At 53.5% G+C, this 18,546-nt stretch overlaps 1 protein-coding gene across 5 annotated transcripts in view; it reads right to left on the reverse strand.

Moving 5' to 3' along the window:
• Nucleotides 1-1,412: 1,412 nt before the first annotated feature.
• The window catches only part of Col18a1 (collagen type XVIII alpha 1 chain), a 109,323-nt gene continuing 92,189 nt past the window's right edge, over nucleotides 1,413-18,546 (reverse strand). For 3 of the 5 annotated variants that reach the window (XM_057751041.1, XM_057751040.1, XM_057751038.1), the window contains 23 exons: nucleotides 18,079-18,150; nucleotides 17,788-17,823; nucleotides 17,481-17,570; nucleotides 16,505-16,534; nucleotides 16,377-16,403; nucleotides 16,002-16,064; nucleotides 15,688-15,762; nucleotides 14,778-14,804; nucleotides 14,526-14,579; nucleotides 14,096-14,170; nucleotides 12,830-12,898; nucleotides 12,405-12,447; nucleotides 11,863-11,925; nucleotides 8,951-8,994; nucleotides 8,490-8,618; nucleotides 7,882-8,026; nucleotides 7,727-7,800; nucleotides 7,314-7,445; nucleotides 6,235-6,267; nucleotides 4,986-5,231; nucleotides 4,208-4,405; nucleotides 3,561-3,676; nucleotides 1,413-2,595 (listed from right to left, as the gene is read on the reverse strand). In XM_057751041.1, the coding sequence (XP_057607024.1) occupies nucleotides 2,382-2,595; nucleotides 3,561-3,676; nucleotides 4,208-4,405; nucleotides 4,986-5,231; nucleotides 6,235-6,267; nucleotides 7,314-7,445; nucleotides 7,727-7,800; nucleotides 7,882-8,026; nucleotides 8,490-8,618; nucleotides 8,951-8,994; nucleotides 11,863-11,925; nucleotides 12,405-12,447; nucleotides 12,830-12,898; nucleotides 14,096-14,170; nucleotides 14,526-14,579; nucleotides 14,778-14,804; nucleotides 15,688-15,762; nucleotides 16,002-16,064; nucleotides 16,377-16,403; nucleotides 16,505-16,534; nucleotides 17,481-17,570; nucleotides 17,788-17,823; nucleotides 18,079-18,150 (2,055 nt within the window). In that variant the 3' untranslated portion in view covers nucleotides 1,413-2,381. The remainder of the gene's footprint in view (nucleotides 2,596-3,560; nucleotides 3,677-4,207; nucleotides 4,406-4,985; nucleotides 5,232-6,234; nucleotides 6,268-7,313; nucleotides 7,446-7,726; nucleotides 7,801-7,881; nucleotides 8,027-8,489; nucleotides 8,619-8,950; nucleotides 8,995-11,862; nucleotides 11,926-12,404; nucleotides 12,448-12,829; nucleotides 12,899-14,095; nucleotides 14,171-14,525; nucleotides 14,580-14,777; nucleotides 14,805-15,687; nucleotides 15,763-16,001; nucleotides 16,065-16,376; nucleotides 16,404-16,504; nucleotides 16,535-17,480; nucleotides 17,571-17,787; nucleotides 17,824-18,078; nucleotides 18,151-18,546) is intronic. The other 2 variants (XM_057751042.1, XM_057751039.1) reach the window with 1 other exon arrangement.

Genomic DNA, 18,546 nt, shown 5'->3' on the forward strand with positions numbered 1-18,546 from the left:
CTGACTAACTCACCAGAGAACCAAATTGCTGGTTATGGGGGCTGCTGAGCCAATTGTGCCTCTAGGACCTACCCAGAGGTCCACTTGAGAAAGGTCATCTTGGGGACCCTGGGCTGAGGAAGAGGCTACAATCAGGGCTGGCCGGATATCCAACTAGTGATGGTTTCTGAGAACACTGGGCCAGCTGCATTCACATCTGCCGCAGCACCCTGAGAGCCTTACTGGGGAGAGCTAGTTCCATTTCTTCTGGGCTTGGGGATCTCATAGAACACTACTGATGGACACAAGCCTTGTCCTTTGCCGCAGGCAGAGTGGGTGGCCACCCCTGCTATGCCCGTTCACCCGGGGCAGCAAGATAAGCCTCTGGCAGCCAAAGCCCTCCCCCTCCCCCGTAGCACCTGCCCACCCTGGCCTGCGGCTCTTTAACCCTCACCTGGTGACCCATACTGGCTGAGGACGGTCACCTCTCTTATCCTGGGCCATTCTATCAGCCACCAGCTGTTCTCCACTTGGCTGGAGGCTTTCGACATGGCCTTCTCTGTTTGGCAAGCACAGTCTCTTAGAGTCAGCCTCAGGACCAAATAGTGAGTACAAGAGGTGGATCTTGGGCCCAGTGAACAGATCTCTGCAAAATTTGGAGATTTATTTTTAGTTTATCCATATGAGTGTTTGCTTGCGCATGCACGTGTGTGTGTGTGTATCACATATGTGCCAGGTGCCTGTGGAGGGCAGAAATGGGTGTCAGATTGCCTGGAACTGGGGTTATGGGTGGATGGATGGGATTTAAGTTGCCATGGGGGTGCTGGGAGCTGAACGCTGATCAGCAAGTATTCAATTGCTGAGCCATCTCTCTAGCCTCCTCGACATGATTTTGAAGTCACCTTATGTGCATTGCTGGATCAGGTGGCAGGTACTGACAGCATTTGTACACATCTGTGCAATACATTGTATACCTGTGTATGCCTGCACACCTTGTACATACACACTTGCATATGCCTTTGTACACGTGCACACAGACATCTGTGTAACTAGGCATACCATGTACACCTCTATATACCACATACATACACAGCACACACATTTATGCCTGCCATTGTATGCCTCTGCACCCTTGTGACAGCCATGCACATTTGTGTATAACTGTACCTAGTCTCTGTATACCCTACCCATCCAAACCTGTGCGTATACACACCTGACCACGTGTGCCACCACATGTACACATGCATGTCTGTTTGTCTGTAGAGGCCCGTATCCATGGACACATGACTATATCCACACTCACCTGTACTCCCTCTGTGGGCTTCCAGCTGGGAAGCGCAGGGACAGAGGCTCCCAGGTCTCATTTTGGATGATTTGTCCTTTTCGTAACAGGGAAGGCAGCTATAAACCAAGTGTCTGTATAAAAGGTCACTTTTATTTGGTACCTCTTCGAAATGGCTTCATATCACACAGTCACAGAACTAGCCCCATTGGATTTGTCCCCATCCATGGACATCAGAGCCTGAGGCAGGCATAGTGGCTCTGATTGGCCACTTGTGGCCCTGAGCACACATGTCTCTCCATCAGAGAGGTGTTTTGTGCAGCTGCTGCAAGATTCGTGGGCCTCGGGCTGGTGAGCAAGGACAGGGTGCTCTCGGAACCTAGCTCTTGGCCTTGGTTGGGCTTGGGTTTCACTCTGGATGGAATCTCATGGGTCACCAGGGAGGCCAGTCTGAGAGACAAGCCTGAGGGTGGGCCCCATACTCCTGGCCTCTGTGCACAGTGACAGGACAGGGTTCAGATCCGGTCGTCACAGCGAGTACTAAGCTTGGAAACCTGCTCTGGCAGGGAGTGTTGTTACTGGAGAGAGGGGGAAGCAGGAGAGGTGGTTCCCACCGATCAGCATAGGTGGTCCCAGTTAGCACCTGGGTGAGCAGGTGCCTGCCTGTACTGTTGGCAGTCACTGGGTGCTGAGAGGAGAGTCCCAGCTGCCCTGCGCTGTCCCGGGGTCTGTCCCCAGCACGCACATGGGACTGCCTTTTAAAGGCTCTGTGCCCGGAAAGATGCCAGGTTAGAGAAAGTCAGCAGGTTTGGGGCAGCAACCCTAGGGCAGTCCCCTGCTGACACCCAGCTATGGCCTGACTTGGCCCTAGAGCTCCACCAAGCATGGAGGAAGATCTGTGACCCCAGCCTGGCCAGTTCAAGTGGGAGAGGAAGAGCAGGAAGTCTATTTTAAATGTTTAAAAAAATATACTCTTTGGCTTCCTTTTATTTCTCGAGGATTACATAAAGTGTGAACTACACAGGATCGTATCCCAGCCAGGCCCTGGGCACTGACCAGATGCTCCCTGCACTGTGTCCATCCTGTGCCTCCCTGTCCACCATTCTAGCTGGCAGAGGCCCTACTTGGAGAAGGAGGTCATGAAACTATTCTCGATGCACAGGACGATGTAGGCGTTGTGGCAGCTCGCAGCTCTCTGTTCCAGCAGCCTGCCTGATAGCAGGGAGGAGGCCTGACCTATAGCCTCACTGGCCTCAGTCCGCCATGTCTCACAGTAATTCTCCATCAGTCTGCGCCCGCTGGGGTCTGAGCCGTGCCATATACTCTTCTGAGGCCTGCAAGGCATAGAGGCCGTCAGCAACCTGCAGGCCTGTCCTTCCAGGTCTGCCCTCTGGGGCAAAGAAGATGGGAGGCCAGCTGCTATATTTGGGGGCAATGGGACGACAGGACAGTGAAGGGCCCCTTAAGGACTTAGGTCACCTCCCAGATGTGTACTCTTGCAGAGGAAGAGGGTGTTGGGGTGTAGCCTGAGCCAGGGGACCTCTGGGCTAGCCTTGATAAATGCTAGGAGTAAACCCTGCTGCCAGGATTTAGCCACTCAGCTCTGTCCACAGCTCATGTAGGGGCCAGGAGGGCCCTCATGAGTGGGGAAAGCAGATGGTCAGGACTCAACTGCCGCCTAGGGACTTTTGTCTAGCTCCCCGAGCCACCCTTCAGAGAGCACGGTCATTGGAACAGGTGTCTGAGCTGCCAGGTGTAGAGACCCTGGGTAGGACGCCATTCTGAAGATAGCCCAGCCATGTGTCAGCATTTCCGGTGCATTCTGTGACCAAGGGCTATGGGCGCGGGAGCTGCCTTGCAGAATCCATCCTTTTCCATGACACTTACATGGTGAGCAGTAGAGTTAATTAAGTAGTCGCAGGTGATGGACAAACATACCTGCCATGGCTTTGAGGGTGCTGACGGGCTAGTGTTTGAACATACTGTGGCCAGCCATTCTCATGGTCTTCTAAGGGTCTGTGATTTTTTTTTTAAGGTTTATTTATTTATTTATTTTACGTGCATTGGTGTTTTGACTGCATGGATGTCTGTGTGAGGGTATGGGATCCCTTAGAACTGGAGTTACAGACAGTTATAAGCTGCCCTATGGGTGCTGGGAATTGAACACAGGTCCTCTGGAAGAATAGCCAGTGCTCTAACCCACTGAGCCATCTCTCCAGCCCTGTGATTTTTCTGTATAGACTGTGTCCGTCTAGAGATAGAGGTCTTGACACCCTCCATCTAACGCTGGGAGACCTACCAGGCTGGGTGTCTCAGGACATCTCTGCCATCGAAAGAAAAGATGCGGGCCCCAGGCTGCAATTGCCCCTGGGAGCCAGAAAACAGGGTGTCCCAGCTGGCAGATAGCACCTCATCCTACAGGAGACAAGCAGACTTCAGTCACTGTCACATCAGGCCAGAGGAATGAGTATTAGGGAGATCACAAGAGACCAAGGAACACATCGAGGCAGAGGAAGCCCTTCTCCAAAGGTACACCCCATCACAGTGGGTGAGAGCCATAGGTGCCCCCCCGAGCCTGAGACACTGGGATCTCTCAGTCCACATCACTGGTTCTGGGAAATACTGCTATAAGAACATCAAGAATCCAGCTCTTTTTATCATAAAGACCCAGGAATAAAGCCACACGATAGGTTCTGTGGCAAGGGGCCAGGCTAGGTGGCATACAGAAATGGTTCCAGGCCACTTTGAGTTATGTGGTCAGTAGCACAGGAACCACTAGAAACATCCATGGGACAAGAACCAGGGCCCTGGGAGGTACGGGGCTAAAGGAGCTTTGTGGGGACTGTTGGGGGCATTTTGAGATCCTGCTATGACTTTATACCTAAGGATAAGGCATGGGTCCATCTGGGGACATGCTATGGGCTTCTCAGAACAGACTCCACCCACCTTCAGGTTGACGATAGGCACAGTCCCCCGGTCAGCACGGCGCACAATACTGTAGAGGTCCTGCAGCCTAGAGGACAAGAAGGCACGGAAGGTGCCAGCCAGCCCCACAGCTCGGGCCTGCTGGAAGCACTGGAAGTCGGCCCCACGGATACCACGCATGCCACCTGACAGCGGGCTGTTGAGTGCCACCAGGTGGAGCTGCAGGAAAGGTCATGTAGAATTACATCATAAGCAACGTCACATGTAATCTAGCCTCTAGGCTGCACGGGGCACACAGGCAGACTCCACTGAGCGTGCAAGACAGCAGTAACTTCAGTGAACGCCTTCAAGCAGCCCTAGCTGGCCCCTTTCAGTCCAGGATATCAAAGGATGTCTGAGGCACTGTGGTTCCAGCAGCTCCCTAAGAGAGCCGTTAATAGCTATGAGCAGTGACAGGGACCAGTTCAGTCTGCTGGGACTGGAGCAGCTGCCCGTCCTTGGTTGCCCCAGCATCCTCCAAGGCAGAGGCACAGTACACGCATGATCCAGTGTTCTCTCCTCTGCCATATTAAAGGAGTAACAGGGACTGGCTCATAGGTGTTTGATCTCATGGACAGTCATTAAGGCACCAGAGGGAAGGCAAGTCCCTGGCCTAAGGGGATGCATAGCCCACATTAGTCAGAAGCTCACCCATAGATCTCTGTCCACAGTATTTCCTCTGGCAGCTATGGGGGAATTCGCTCCATCCTGCCAGGACTAGGGCTGGATGAACACATGCCCCTCAACCCTGGACACTCACCACTGGCTGGAAGTCCTGGTGCGTGTGAGCAGGTGAGCTTGTGGGGCGAGCTGGTGGCTGGTGCACATAGGCACTGTGGTGGTGTGGAACTCCAGGGTAAGGCTGTGGATCCGGCAGACGTGGTGGGTTGACTAGAATGTCATCTGCCCGCCAGGGCCGAGCAGTGGAATAGGAATGCTCCCGCCGGGTATACGGGCTGCCTTCGTGAAGCTGCACCAGTGGGGGCAGAGCCGCTACCTCATTGCCCTGAGAAGGAAGTACACAGTGCCTGGAGTAGCTCCTCATCTGGTACGATCCCTTCCCATGTCTGTTCTGTGCTCTTGGGTAGGACAGGGCTGGGCCCAAGGTGATGGGAAGGGAGCTGGATCCTGAGCCAGCCCGAGATACTTGCATGCCCTCTGTTCAGGTCCCCAGTCCTCCCTGTGCTTGGAAGACAGTCATCACTCATCACAGCCTCCTTGAGGTTCCTGGCTACTGCTCAGGCTAAGACCCTACACTGTATTAGTCAATCGTCACATGTTTGAACTCACTGAGAAGCTGGCTCTGGAAGTGAAGTTGCCCTCCCCGCCCCGCCCATTTCACAGCCAAGCATCTTGGTCTCAAAGTACCCTCCAAGGTTCCTCAACTGGAGATAGCCCCACTGACTGTGTGGCATGGAGGGAAGAGAGGAACAAAACAGCCCAAGAGTAAAACACGGTGCCCTTGAAGGCTAGAAAGTGAGCCATTTCCAACCAGGGTGACCATTGTTTGTCCCATGGCATAAATGCGCCTGCCGGTCAACTGTGGGAAGCTCAGCCGTAAGCTCAGCCATGGGAAGAAAGCTCAGTCAGGAACTCCAGCTGATGCCCCAACTTCCCCAGTCAGTTTCTGCTGGCTGCTGTGAATGTCCAGCCTGGTGACGTCACCTCCCCAGAACTCTCTTGGGAACTCCAGCTGGCTGCCTTAAAGCACACCCCCCATCATCAATTTCTGCCAAATGTTTTGAGTACCCAATTTAAAAACGCTTTATTTATCTATCTATACTCTGTTAGTTATTCTTTTACTTCCGTTTGTTGTATACTTTATAAATCCATTCATTCCAAGCTGAAAACTAAAGCTATTGTAGATCGTCCTGTGCACTGTACAGAATGATCACAAATGCCCAGCCACACGCATTTGGCTCCTAGACTTCAAGGAACCATGTGACCTTCCCGAGCTCTGCTACCCACGCTAACTTCTAACAGCCACACAGAGAGAAAAGGTTCCTCACCGTCCCATGTGGGAGAGCTGTCCGGGCCTCCAGCTGAAAGGCAACAGTGGGGGTTACTACAGCAGGCTTCAGGCCAGAGCCTCTCATCTATCACCCTCTTCCCACGGCCCCTCCCTCTGGAAGAGGCCTGTAGAGACAGGAATGTGACTACACCTCACTGGTTGGCACTAAGTGAACAGTGGGCACTGGTTAGACCTACTGCTGACGCCAAAGACTCTCCCAGGCCAGACAGAAGGGCTGGTGGTCAGGAAGGCACTGAAGGACAGGCCTACCAGGCCCATAGACGCAGAACCCAAAAGCTGGTACCCAGCAGCCATCATGCATTTTGAGGCATCCCACCAGTACTAAGGACGTTCATCACAGTGGTGTTTATTATTCTATGTGTCTACGCATAATATACATGTGCTCATGCCAGGATGTGCGTGTGGAGGTCAGAGGACAGCTCTGCAGAACTGGTTCTGTCCTTTCACCTTTTGTGCGTTCTGAAATCAAACTCAGGTTGACAGGTCTGTGTGGCATGTGTCTATGCCCACTGAGCCATCTGGCCGGCCCCCGCAGTGGTGTTTATATAACACAGTGCTGGGATCCAGAGTATATGTAGCCTCCATGCATCTTGAGGCCACCATGCCAAGACGAGCCCTGATGCTTTGTCGCATTGCATGTCCTGTAGAGGACATCTAAGGACCTTGGCCATGAGCCACCTGGGCTCTAGAGTTAGGACCCTACCTCATGTTACATTGCTGTAGGTGGAATGTGAATCTACCTCCCTCTGCCCCCAACCTAAGCCAGGGTTATGTTGAACATTTGGTCCCCATATGACCAGTTGTCTGACACATCCCTGCCACTGCACCTTCGTCACTGCCAAGGACCGTACCTCAAAGCATGAGCCAAAGTGACCTGTCCTCCCTTAAGGTACTTCTTGCTGGGAATTTGGTCTCGGCAATGATAAAAGTAACTAATAAACATTCATTTACTGCTAACCCCAAAAGTGCAGAGGAACCTGCTTACTATTCTTTAAAGTTAAGAAAACCTTCCATCCTTCTTGCGGCTGTTGAGGGGGATGGTCCCTGAGAACTCACCAGCACCTTCCGGAAGCCATTTCTAACACGTACGTAGAGCTCTTCCCTCTCAGCCACGAAGATGAGCCAACCCTCTGGCACCTCGCGTACCTTGTCCAGCATGGTCTGGTATGTGGCCCAGATCCTCACCTGCTGGAACCCCAACCCAAGCCCAATGTCGGACCTACTATCCCGAGTACCCAGAGCTCCCAGGATTTGGGAGACCAGAGGGCGACTCTCGGTAGGCACCCATCTTTGTCAGGCTATCCCCAAGAAGGAGGAGTAGAGGTTGGAGAAGTGGGTATCTTGGGGACCCCATGAACCCAGACACTGGTCTCTGCACCCAGTTGACTGATGGGAAGGACTTCCTGAGATGCCACCCACCTCCCCAGTCCTAATCCAGATCCTCGGACCTTGGCCAACTGAACACTTACCCCAGCGGAGGCACCCATGGCTCCTGGGGGACCCGGAGGGCCAGGAGGGCCTGGAGGACCAGGAACGCTGACAGCTACGAGAGAGATAAAGCTGGGAACTCCTGGCCCCATGGGAGCCCTCAGGGACCCAGGGCCACTTCCCATCTCCTACTTACTCTGCCTATGAGGACCAGGGAACGAGGGAGGTCCTGGAGGTCCTGGAGGTCCTGGGGGTCCCTGACGCCCCTCATAGCCAATACCAGGAGGTCCCTGAGGGCCAGGAGGGCCAGGTGGGCCCCGAATGCTTTCTCCCTTTGGACCCTATGAACAACAAGAAAACCTTCCACTGTATTCCGCACGCCCCAGGTTGGGACTGTATTTGCTCATAGCCCCATAGGTAGAACCTTTAAGACCAGTACAGCCCTGCCTACCACAGGGCTCCTTTCGCTGGGGATGTGGTCCCAGGACAAAGAACCATCCCCAAGGCCTCCCAGTGGTCCTGCTCCCTCCAGACCTCATGACAACTGTGATGGTACACCCTTGGAGTCTGCTCAATGCTGCTCAAAGCCAGGGACAGTAGCAGATGGGTAGCAGCAGGAAGAGTGGCCACGAGGAATAAATGAGGCCACCAGGATTCATATGCCCACCCAGCTTTGTGCCCAGAGGAGCCAATAGATGTGGGGTCTTAGGCAGCAGAGTTTGCAGGGTTTGGTCTGAGTCTTTCAGGGCACACAGCCAGGCATGATGTGTGGACGCCTGCAGGAGGCCTGGGGTTCAGGCTTACCGGAATCCCAGGGTAGCCAGGCGGGCCAGGTGGTCCAGGCACACTTGAACTGAAGAATCCACCACCAGCAGCCCCAGGTTCTCCCCGCTCTCCTTTCTGTCCAGTGTCCCCTCTGTCTCCCTTGTCACCCTGCAGGTGGAAATGGTTACCTGAGCCAGGTGGGGATGACAGGCTGGCACTGGCTCCATGAGTCATGGGCACCTCCTTGGTCCTCTTCCAGATCTAGCTTGGCTCCCACCTCCTGTTGTCTCGACCCCACCCCCACCAGCCTGGGACAATGAGTGTCCAGAGGGAAGGACGCTACCGCAAGGCCAGCGTTCCTCATGGAGCCAGAAGAAAGAAAAGCAGCTTGGCTGAATGTCAGTACACTCTTGTCACCAGGGACAGAGGCACCTGCCTAAACACCAGCCACCCCAGCAGGACATCCACTTTCCCTCAACTTGACCAGCAATCTCACCCACCTTCATTTCCTCTCCCAGGTGGAAGAAGTCGATGGGGAACTGCCCTGCAGGATAGAAAGGGAGGTTGGAAGCGAACGGAGATGACAGTATTGACTCTATAGTTTGTACTCCCCTCCCCCACCCCACCCGCCCTCATGGATTTGCGTAAGGACCACACATCTTCTTAAATTACTCCTGGTTAATGGATTTTTTTTTTTTGTCATGGTGTTTCTGCAGAATTGCACCTGTAAATGTTTATGACTGGCCATTGGCTTTTCTAATGGCTGTCTGCCCGGTGGCCTGGAGAGAAGCAGTCATTCCTTCTGTCACCCCACAGATCCTCAGGACTGTGTACACTGGAGACTTGGTCCTGTGTAAACTGGCTTCTTCTTTCCCTAGGCCCCTTGCTTCAAGAAGCCTGGTCCTGTCCCTGCAGGCATAGAGTCAGCAAGGCCCAGAATCCCTCCTCTAAGCCATTCCCTGTTGTCTCTGTGAGTTTACAGGGGTGGGGAGATGTTTCGGCATCTTCAAAGAATTAACTTCATCTCTGGATTTTTTCTTTACTTTTCTTTGATCTCTGTTATTTTATACATAAATAAAACATGACTTTATTTATTTCTGTCTCTACAATGCCTTCCTGTTTTCATCAAATGTGGCGTTTGCTTCCCAGGACCTCAGCCTGGAGGCTCAGTAACATTCCATTTAAGGCTGTATTTTGTGAAGAGGGGTTAACCCCTTTTTTCAGGGGTAGCAACCTTGGGTCAGGTTTTCCTGTTTCTGTCCCCCTGCAAGGCTGATGTCCTTGTGGAGTCTCTATCTTGGAGGCCCTTCGCTGCTACATGAAATGGTCAAGAGCAGTGATTCCATGCTCACCCCCTGCCCAGCCATCTTACAGGTATGTCACCTGGGATTGGAGGTGACAGTGGCCACTAGGAGGACCCAAGCCTCAGCCCCTGTCCTAGAACTGGGCCATGGTCTGTGGAACCCCATGACCTACGAGCAAGGGGTCCCACTGACCCAGCCCATGGGAGACTTAGAGGATCCAGCTATTCAGGCTTCTGAGAGAAGCTTTGCCAGAATCACCACCCAGGCTGCCTCAGGGTCTTTTGCTTCTCCTTTGACATGCAAGCTGCCTGGAGCAGGGCTGCTGTTGGGGCGGTCCTCCAATGCAGGTGCTCCTTCACCATGGGCTTGTACTAGATTCATGAGACTACCCCCTCCCCCAAACCTGCAGAACACGCTTCTGCCTGCAGGGACTAGTCCCTGTGACTGGCATATGGGCAGAGATGATGTAGTCAAGTATTGGTGGCTGCTGAGCCCTTCCAACTCCAGGTTAAATTTTTACAATGACGGCATGGTTTTCTTACTTGTACTCCCTATCCCGAGGTTCTGCGATTGTAGGCACACGAGTTCAGTTACTGGATTATTCTGGCAGATGGACTTGGATCAAGATGAGAGCTTCTTAAATTCCACCCTTATTTCCTAAGAGCCACTTGGTCACACACGCACACTTTGCCGACCATTGCTCGCTCCCTTCTCCTGGGACAATTCTCTCTATCCTGATCCTCTAACTTGCCCTTGTCCTAAGGGAGAGGTCTCTCTATGTCTCTCTGGGGAGCCAGTCCACTCCCATCCGACTTCCAACAGAAGCGTCCATGTTCAGCTGCTGAAAACCTGGGGGTTCAGATCTATTTTGCCCGCTGTTTTCTACAAGTCCCTGCTCTGAGCTCCTTCTCTCTGGATCTGCACCAAGCTTTGCTCTGTGTTTTTGTATCATTTATCCGTGCATCGGGCACATTCTTTTGTTTTTGGCTTTCTTTCAAGTTCATCTGTACCCTTGACCTCAGCTAAACATCAGAGAGACTGCTCCAGAGAGTCTGGGCCTGTGGCCATGCAGCCTGTCCTCTTCCTGCTGTGTTGGTCAGCTGCTGCCTGCCTCCCCCTTTCTGGGCACCACTTCTGTCTCTCCCAGGAGCCTTGTGCTGCACATCAGGCTGCTTGCTGCTTAGGCCACCCTCTTGGTGCAGAGTCATACTCCTGGGCTGTGGAATTCTGCGGTGTGAGCCTCCCTCTGATGTTCTGAAACATGCAGGGTCTTCTGGCTTTCCTCACCTCTGCCGATCTGTGCGTCTTTTCACTGTGAGAAACACTGCAAATCTTTTCTCAGTCTCGAAACTCTGGGCCATTTTGCCCTCAACTGCTGTTTCTCTTTGGTTCTCCAGTAACAAGCACGCTAGACCCTCGCTGTGTCCTCCCTCTGTGGACTTCATCTCTCAATCTGTGCTTTCACTGGCAAGGTGCTGAGATGGCCACTCCCAGCTAACCCTTGCTGTCCTCAAAGGAAATCATCTCCCCCAGTTCTCTGAACTCTTGTGTTCCAGGATTTACCCAGAGAGCCCTCTGCTCTCTGAGATGATTCTCTTTCTTTTTAGCTTTGGGACATGGTACACTCTAAGTCTTGGTCCCAGCCTGGTACCCACTTCCCAGAAGGTCTGGGATCTGGTTTCTCCATCTCTGGTTCGGTCTTGGTTCCAGTGCCTGTGTCTTCTTTACCACGCCACACACTCTGAGTGATGCTGATGGGGAGAATCGGGCTGGTGTTGAGCAGGGATCCCACTCACCCATGAGTGCTAACGCTTTTGTGGGTCAAAGGGAGTGGCCTCAGCTCTCTTCCCAGCTGGTCCTGCCTCCATCTCACAGGAAGCGTCTCAACTTTTATCCTGCTTTCCCAGATGGTTTTGGTGGAGACTGGTCCCTAGATCCAGGTCTTTTCAGGACTTACTGAACTTAGAGAAAGCATGTGCTTTGCCCCTCCAGAGCGTTGGGCAGCAACCATGGTGTAACAGGTATCCAGCACCCCCAGGTTCTAGTGCCCCACCCTGGGGCTGGCTGTACCCAACAACCCTCAGCCTAGACCATGCAAGTATGCTCACCTGGAGGCCCAGGTGGGCCCACCTCTCCTTTGTCACCTTTTGGTCCTGAAGGCCCCTGCACACCTAGGGGAAGAGACCCCAAGGCTATCAGGGAAAATCCGGTCAAGGTCCCTCCCACTGATGTCCCAGTCCTGGCTATTGTGTACATAGGCTGAGGCTAGACCAGAAAGGCTGTGGATATGGGGGTAGGGGACATAGATTCAGAGCTCATGAGGAGCAAATGTATGTGTTGGGGAGAGCCATTGCTCTATGTCTCTACTGATAGATGGCTGGGTCTGTTCCTGCACCTTCTCTGAGAAATCTTGGATGGTCATGCCCGGCACCAGAGCCTCTAGTTAGACTCTGTGGACAGCTATGGGGGTGTGTGATATTAGGAGTAGGGTAAGTTTGAGGACGTGACCCGGGAACTGGATATCCAGAGTTAACAGAGTCAAGTCCCACAGCTCCATTTTTTCCTAATCAGTTTGAGGTTACTATCCTGTTGCCATCTTCCTACCGGAGCCCCAGACTTTTGCATGCACTGTGATCCCCAGTGCCCTCACCTTGCTGTCCTGGTAGTCCAGGTCGGCCTGACTCCACAAACGCCTACAAAGAACAAGCGGGGAGGGGGGTGCTGAAGGACAATGCTCTAGAAAGCAAGACTATCCGGGTCCCCAAGGCAAGAGATCCCAGGGCCCCTCTCCAGAGCCAGACAAGAACCCTTTCCATAGGCACTCTGAATGGGGGTAGGGTCTATGTCCAGAGTCCTTGTCACAGTGACCTGCCCTCATAGGTCACCTCTTCCCCTTGTTAAGGCTGGGTTTGAGGCTGTCTCCAAGCCGCAGAGTTACTCCTGTGGGGACTCACTGCTTGTCCACTGCCCCCAGGTGCAGCCTACCCGACAGACCCATTCCAGAGATACCCAGAGAGGATTCCAGAGGCAGCAATGGGAGAGAAGCCTCCGGAGAATGAAGCTCTGGCCACTTACATTGCTGTCATAGATGGGCATTCCCGGAGGACCTGGGGGGCCTGGAGGCCCAGGGGGGCCAGGCAATCCCTGTGGAGGAACAGAAGGTTCTGGTTAGTCAAGGTCACAGCTAACCATCAGTGTAGACTAGGGCAGCAGACATGGGCTGAAATTCTTCTGAGAAGCGGTCAGGTCAGAAAGCTGAATGTGTTTGATGATGTAAAAATCAAGACTGCATTACTGACTTGTCCATGTGCCTGCCAGCTGGGCCTGCCTGTTTCCTGCCCAGGGTCAGTAGTTGTACTTCTCCTGAGATCACTCAGGAGCGGCTAAGTCCCTCAAGAAGGCTTTGACTTGAATGAAAGGGACAGCCTGACCCATGCTCTGACGGTTATACACTGATTCTGCAAAAGGCCTCTCGAGGAAATAGGCATGACCAGGCACCTTGCATGGCCCGCCTTACCCAGGACAGCTCCACGGGGGAGGGGGAGGGCTGTGAGCATCTGTGTACTTGCTGGTACCTCAGACTAAGGGATACACTCCCTGCAGAGAAAACAGTGTTTAACCTGATTTCAAAAATCCTAGCTGAGGATGAAATCCAAGAGCCAATCTTTTCCATTGGGATGGATGCGATTGGCCCATGACTGCCGGTCCTGCAGCTTTGCAAATGCCGCAGCTTGCTCTTGATTTTGCATGGGGTTAGTAGGCATTAGTGCACAGGGGAGGCGGCTGGCAAGAAACCAGCAGCAGCCATGATCATCACAAATGTGAACTCTCTGAAGTACCCATATCTGGATTTCCATGCCTATCTCTGCTCTGAACTCTCTTAAGTATTCATATCTGGATTCCCGTTCCTATCTCTGTTCTGGGCAAAGCAGGTAGGAGGTGGGAGTCAGAGCTGGACACAGCCATGCTGGGGGGAGCCCCTGAGTCTCTGAGTGGCTGCCTCCAGTAGAAAGGTAAGCGATGCTATGAGACAAAATCCCTTAAGTCCCTAAGGCAGCAGATGTTTTGAAAGACACAAACCTGTGTTGGTGGATCCAGAGAAGGTATGCCCTAAGACCCCATGTTTCTCTCTCCTGGGTATAGGAACATGCAAGATATGTACATATAGTTGTGAGTGTGCCCACATACACATGTATTTATGAAAGTATAGTCAGGTCAAACATGTCTAGCTACATCATTAGCCATCTCAAACAGCCTGCTAGATGACCTGAGAGGCCCTGACCTAGCCCTTCTTGTTCCCTGGTGTTCCAAGGCACCCATTTGCCATTACAGGACACTTACCCTCATGCTGAACCCAAGGCTGGCATCTCCAGGCTCCCCTTTCTCTCCCTTTAATCCATTTGTTCCGGGACGACCCTGAGCAGAACAGAGTAACAGGGCTTGTTGGGTACTGGATAGCCCGTACATAGCCCCCTCCTTCCCAGGGTCAAGTCTTCACACTTTTGCCCAGAAGCTAGAGGAGGCAGGAAACTGACCAGAAGGCCCCAGGTCAGAGTCCCCTTTTTGCCCAGGGCCTTCTACGGGGTGCCAGATGAAGTATACTCTTAGCCCAGATAAGTAAGTATTAAGACATTGGCCAAGTAGATATGATTGCTGTACCCAAGGGGAGGACAGGAGGGTCAGCTGTCCAGTTTCTCCAGGGCCCAGCCCTCTGCAGGCCCCAGGTGCTCTCCACCCACTATGTCCAACTTGTAGGCCACCAAATCCTCACCGGCCGTCCAGGGAAGCCAATTTCACCCTTGTGCCCAGGTCGCCCATAAGGACCCTACAGAAAGAATGTGGAGGGTGAGTGAGGCCTCCTAGTGAAGAGGGAGGGGCCACCCCAGGAAAGAATCAGGGTTGCCATCTCTGAGGAACTGCTGGTTGTCATCCAGGCAAACAACCCCCACCCCATGTTTTCAATGTGGCAGTTGATACAAACCCTGGGCTACAAACTCAGTGTAAGCAAAAGGGCATTACTCACCGGGGGTCCTCGGAAGCCTGGTTCTCCCTGAATAGAGAATCAGAGGTATGTCAGGGAGCTATGGCTAACCCTGCCCACTGCCTTCTGGAGTCCCTGTACCCATGTAGATGTGCTAGACTGGCAGCCAAGGCTGCTGGCTATGCCAGGACAGGACAGAAACCAGCACTGGGACCAGGTCTGGTCTGAGACACAGATGGATGCACCCTGGGTTGGTGAGGGTGGGATCCAACTTGGACAATGTAGAGCTAAGGTCACCCAGGTCTTAATTCAGCTACAGAGCCTCTATGAGCAGAGGGTTCTCTGGGCCTGAGGAATGAACAGCTCACTTCCTGACAACACTGTAGGCCAACGAGGATCCATTCCTCATAGCCACTAAGGCTTCCCAAGGCCCTTGCCCTGGAACCTTCTTGGGAAGACCTGCTGGGGTGGGTAGAAGTCTAAAATGGTCTGAGGAGCAAGTCCTGACCAGCTGAGCAAAGGCTTATGCTCAGGTTGCTGCAAGCTCAGGACCACAGGAAGGAGGAGGTCTAGATACCTCAGTTATACAGGGTGGATGGTTGCTTACTCATGGGGTGCCCTTAGCAGGCCTTGGGCTCCTTCATCTCCCATAGACAAAGGCCAGGCAGAAGAATGAGCACACTGGGCCATGGCCTATATCACTAATCTTCTTACAGGTGAGCTCAGGCAACAGCAGCAAGGGGATAATGCAAGCCATTGGCAGGTTTGGGGGTCGTGAGAACACACCCAGGATGGTTGCAAGAGGCAAAGGGAGGGGAACAGAATTAGGCTATGGGAGGCTTGGGAAACCCATTCAGGGAAGGTTTGAGTGTGTTGTGATCCTGCCTCTCTGTCAGGATGCCCCCATTCATGCTGTCTTTACAATGTCAGGGAACCCCAACCCCATTCTCACCTTGGCTCCTTTCTGGGCAGGACCCAGGGCTCTGCCATCAGGGCCAAAGATAGCACCTGGCTCGCCTTTCTCACCCTGAAATGGCAGGACAGGAAGGACGGGTCAGGGCTCAGCCATAAGGCCTCAGATACCCCCAAGACTGAAACAGAGGGAGGGGGTCCTGGCCTACGTGGGAAGGTTGTGACCAGAGCCTTCTGAGTTAAGGTAATAGAGATGGCATGTCCCAGTACCCCCAGGGTCCAGCCTGCCTCAGGAGCCATCGGAGCAGGTCTTTGGTTCCTAGGAAAGGAGCAGATGGTACCCCAGCCCCTTACCTTGGGCCCTGGAAGACCCTGCTCGCCTTTGGAACCCAGGTCACCCTTCGGCCCAGCAGGTCCCTACAATGAAGACCAGATAGAAATGAGGGTCCCTGACCCAATATCCCTTGGACCCCATGTTCCCCCATATTCTGTCCCTGTGGTTGCTCACTGTTCACAAGGCAGTCCCTTCGGTGTCCTGAACAATTGTAGACGGCAAGGGTACCATGCGATCCCCTCCAGCCCCCATTATCTTCCTGATAGCATCATGTCCTCGAGGACAATAACCCAAGCTTATACTACCATCCTGTGTGTACCAAGCAGAGCCCATGCCCACCCCCCAGTGCAGAGCGTTGCTGGGCAAGCATGCAGCTCCGAAGCAAAGCTACTTACAGGAAAGCCTGCGTACCCTGGCTTGCCCTGTGGAAAGAAGGGCACCGTGAGTTTTGGGGACACACTGCTCTCACGGGTGTTCTAACCCAGCTCCCCGGGGCTCTCTGTGGAAACAAGATGGCACTTACCTCAGGTCCTGGCGTGCTCACCACTGCTCTCTGTCCCCATGCCATTGGGAAAGAAAAAGGAGAGGAAAAGAAAAGAAGCTGCATTTGAGTTTAAAGTCACTTGTATCACATAAGCCTCAGGCACACAAAGAAGCTGCATTTGAGTTTAAAGTCACCTGTATCACATAAGCCTCAGGCACACAAAAGCATGTCCAAAGTGGAATTCAGGAAAAACCTGTGCTTTCCGCAGTATGCCTGGGTTCTCTCTGCAGGTGCCCAGGTGACAAGTGACCCATTTCCTAGGGAGTCCCCTTCCCATGAAAGACCCTCCTCCCAGCATGGAGCAGCCAGGACTGGCGTCACGCTCCAGTCCTGTTACACACTTAGCCTGGGGCACACGCTCTGGTCCATCACATGCAAGCAGCCCCACCTGCTGGAGGCTTTTCTAATGCTTCACTGTCATACCAGTGTCCCCTGGATGAAGAGGACCAGCTGTTGCTTTTGGCTTTCCCCTGGTCCCAGAGCCCTGTGACCGTTCAGTGCCTTTCTCCCAGGACTGTCCTGTCCCCATCTCAGAACTGAGGGTACCAGGGCTGCAGAAGGTGAAGTAACCAGCCAGGATCACTGGTGACAAGTGTAGCTGGGATCTGAGCCCAGGTGTCACCCCAACCAAGCTCTAGCTCTGTCTAGGGTGGCCTGTCCCCTGAAGTCTCAGCTCCCGTGGGCCCTGCATCTGACAACCAGAGACTTGGGCTTCTTGCTGCAGAGAACTGAGCACAGGCAGCATCTTGACCACCGGGTTCTGCATTGGGGCTAGAAGGGACCCATTGACTTTGAGGCTAGGCCACTTGACTATGTTGCTGCAGGCAACACAAAAGGGCAGCGGTAGCCTTCACAACCAAGAGAGCTTCTAGCCAACACAGCCTTCTCTTGAGAAGCCAGCGCTCCTCACGCCATTCTGAGGCGGCAGCCCTGCCGCATTCCACGATGTGCTTACATCCTCATTCGACACATAGATCACAGGCCCTGGAGGTCCTGGGGGGCCAGGGAGGCCTGGCAGCCCCACTCCGTCTTTTCCTGGGTTTCCCTGGAAGAGAACGGCAGAGAAGTAATCATTCTAGTTCCTCCGGCCAGGACCCCAGAGCCTACCCATAGCCCAGGTACTAAGTCTCTCCTCAAATCTCTGAGGTCTCATGGGTGGCCAGGTGGCTTGGGCCTGAGGCTGGGGCATGATGGGATTCCTCACCCTGAGGCCTAAGCAGTTCAACTCTGCTCACTACGCACCTAGGGCTACAGACACTCACCTTTTCTCCCTGGGTCCCTTTCTCTCCTTTTGGCCCCTGCAGAGACAGAGAAAATGGGTCATCATAGACAGAACCAGAATCCCTTCAGGGACCAGCCTACCTGGGCCTGGCTTCCAATGCGAACCTTGGAGAATAGAGATGGGCACCCAAACCCTGACCAGCCTTGCAGTTGGCTCCAGGGGCCACAGTGTACCAGGTAGGGGACACCGATGTCTAGGACACCCCAAGGGCCACTTGAGATGCCAGTTCTCTTCCTGGGGGCTTCTTTTACGCCTTCTGCCTCTCACTCACCGGGGGCCCAGCTGCACCCTCTCTTCCTGGGAGGCCAGGGAGGCCCTGGATTCCATCTGCTCCAACTTCTCCCTGGAACAGACAAATGGAAGGGTCAGAGTCAGCTCTGCAGCAGGCAGCAGAGACTCTCAGAGAGGAGGTCACAGCAACCATGGGTGTGACCGTAGCCTAGGTTTCTGCTGGCTTGGCCCAGCCCCTGGATAGATCTCCCTCCATGGATATAGCATGCCATCCATGTGGGATGAGGAAGATGAAGACAGGGAGGATGGTGGCAGGGGATGTAGGGAGGGGAGGGGAGGAAGCTCATTTCCCACAACTGGTGCAGGTGTATGAGGGTGTGCCCTAAGGCAGAGGCTTGACTTGGGTAGTTTTCTCTGAATCAGGCACATTAAATTATAAAGAAACAAAAGTATAAGGAACAATGAGGGCAAGACAGGAGGGAGAATGAGGCCAGGACTGTGCAGGCAT

This window comes from Chionomys nivalis, chromosome 19 (assembly GCF_950005125.1).
Source record: "Chionomys nivalis chromosome 19, mChiNiv1.1, whole genome shotgun sequence".
NCBI classification, from domain to species: Eukaryota; Metazoa; Chordata; class Mammalia; order Rodentia; family Cricetidae; genus Chionomys; species Chionomys nivalis.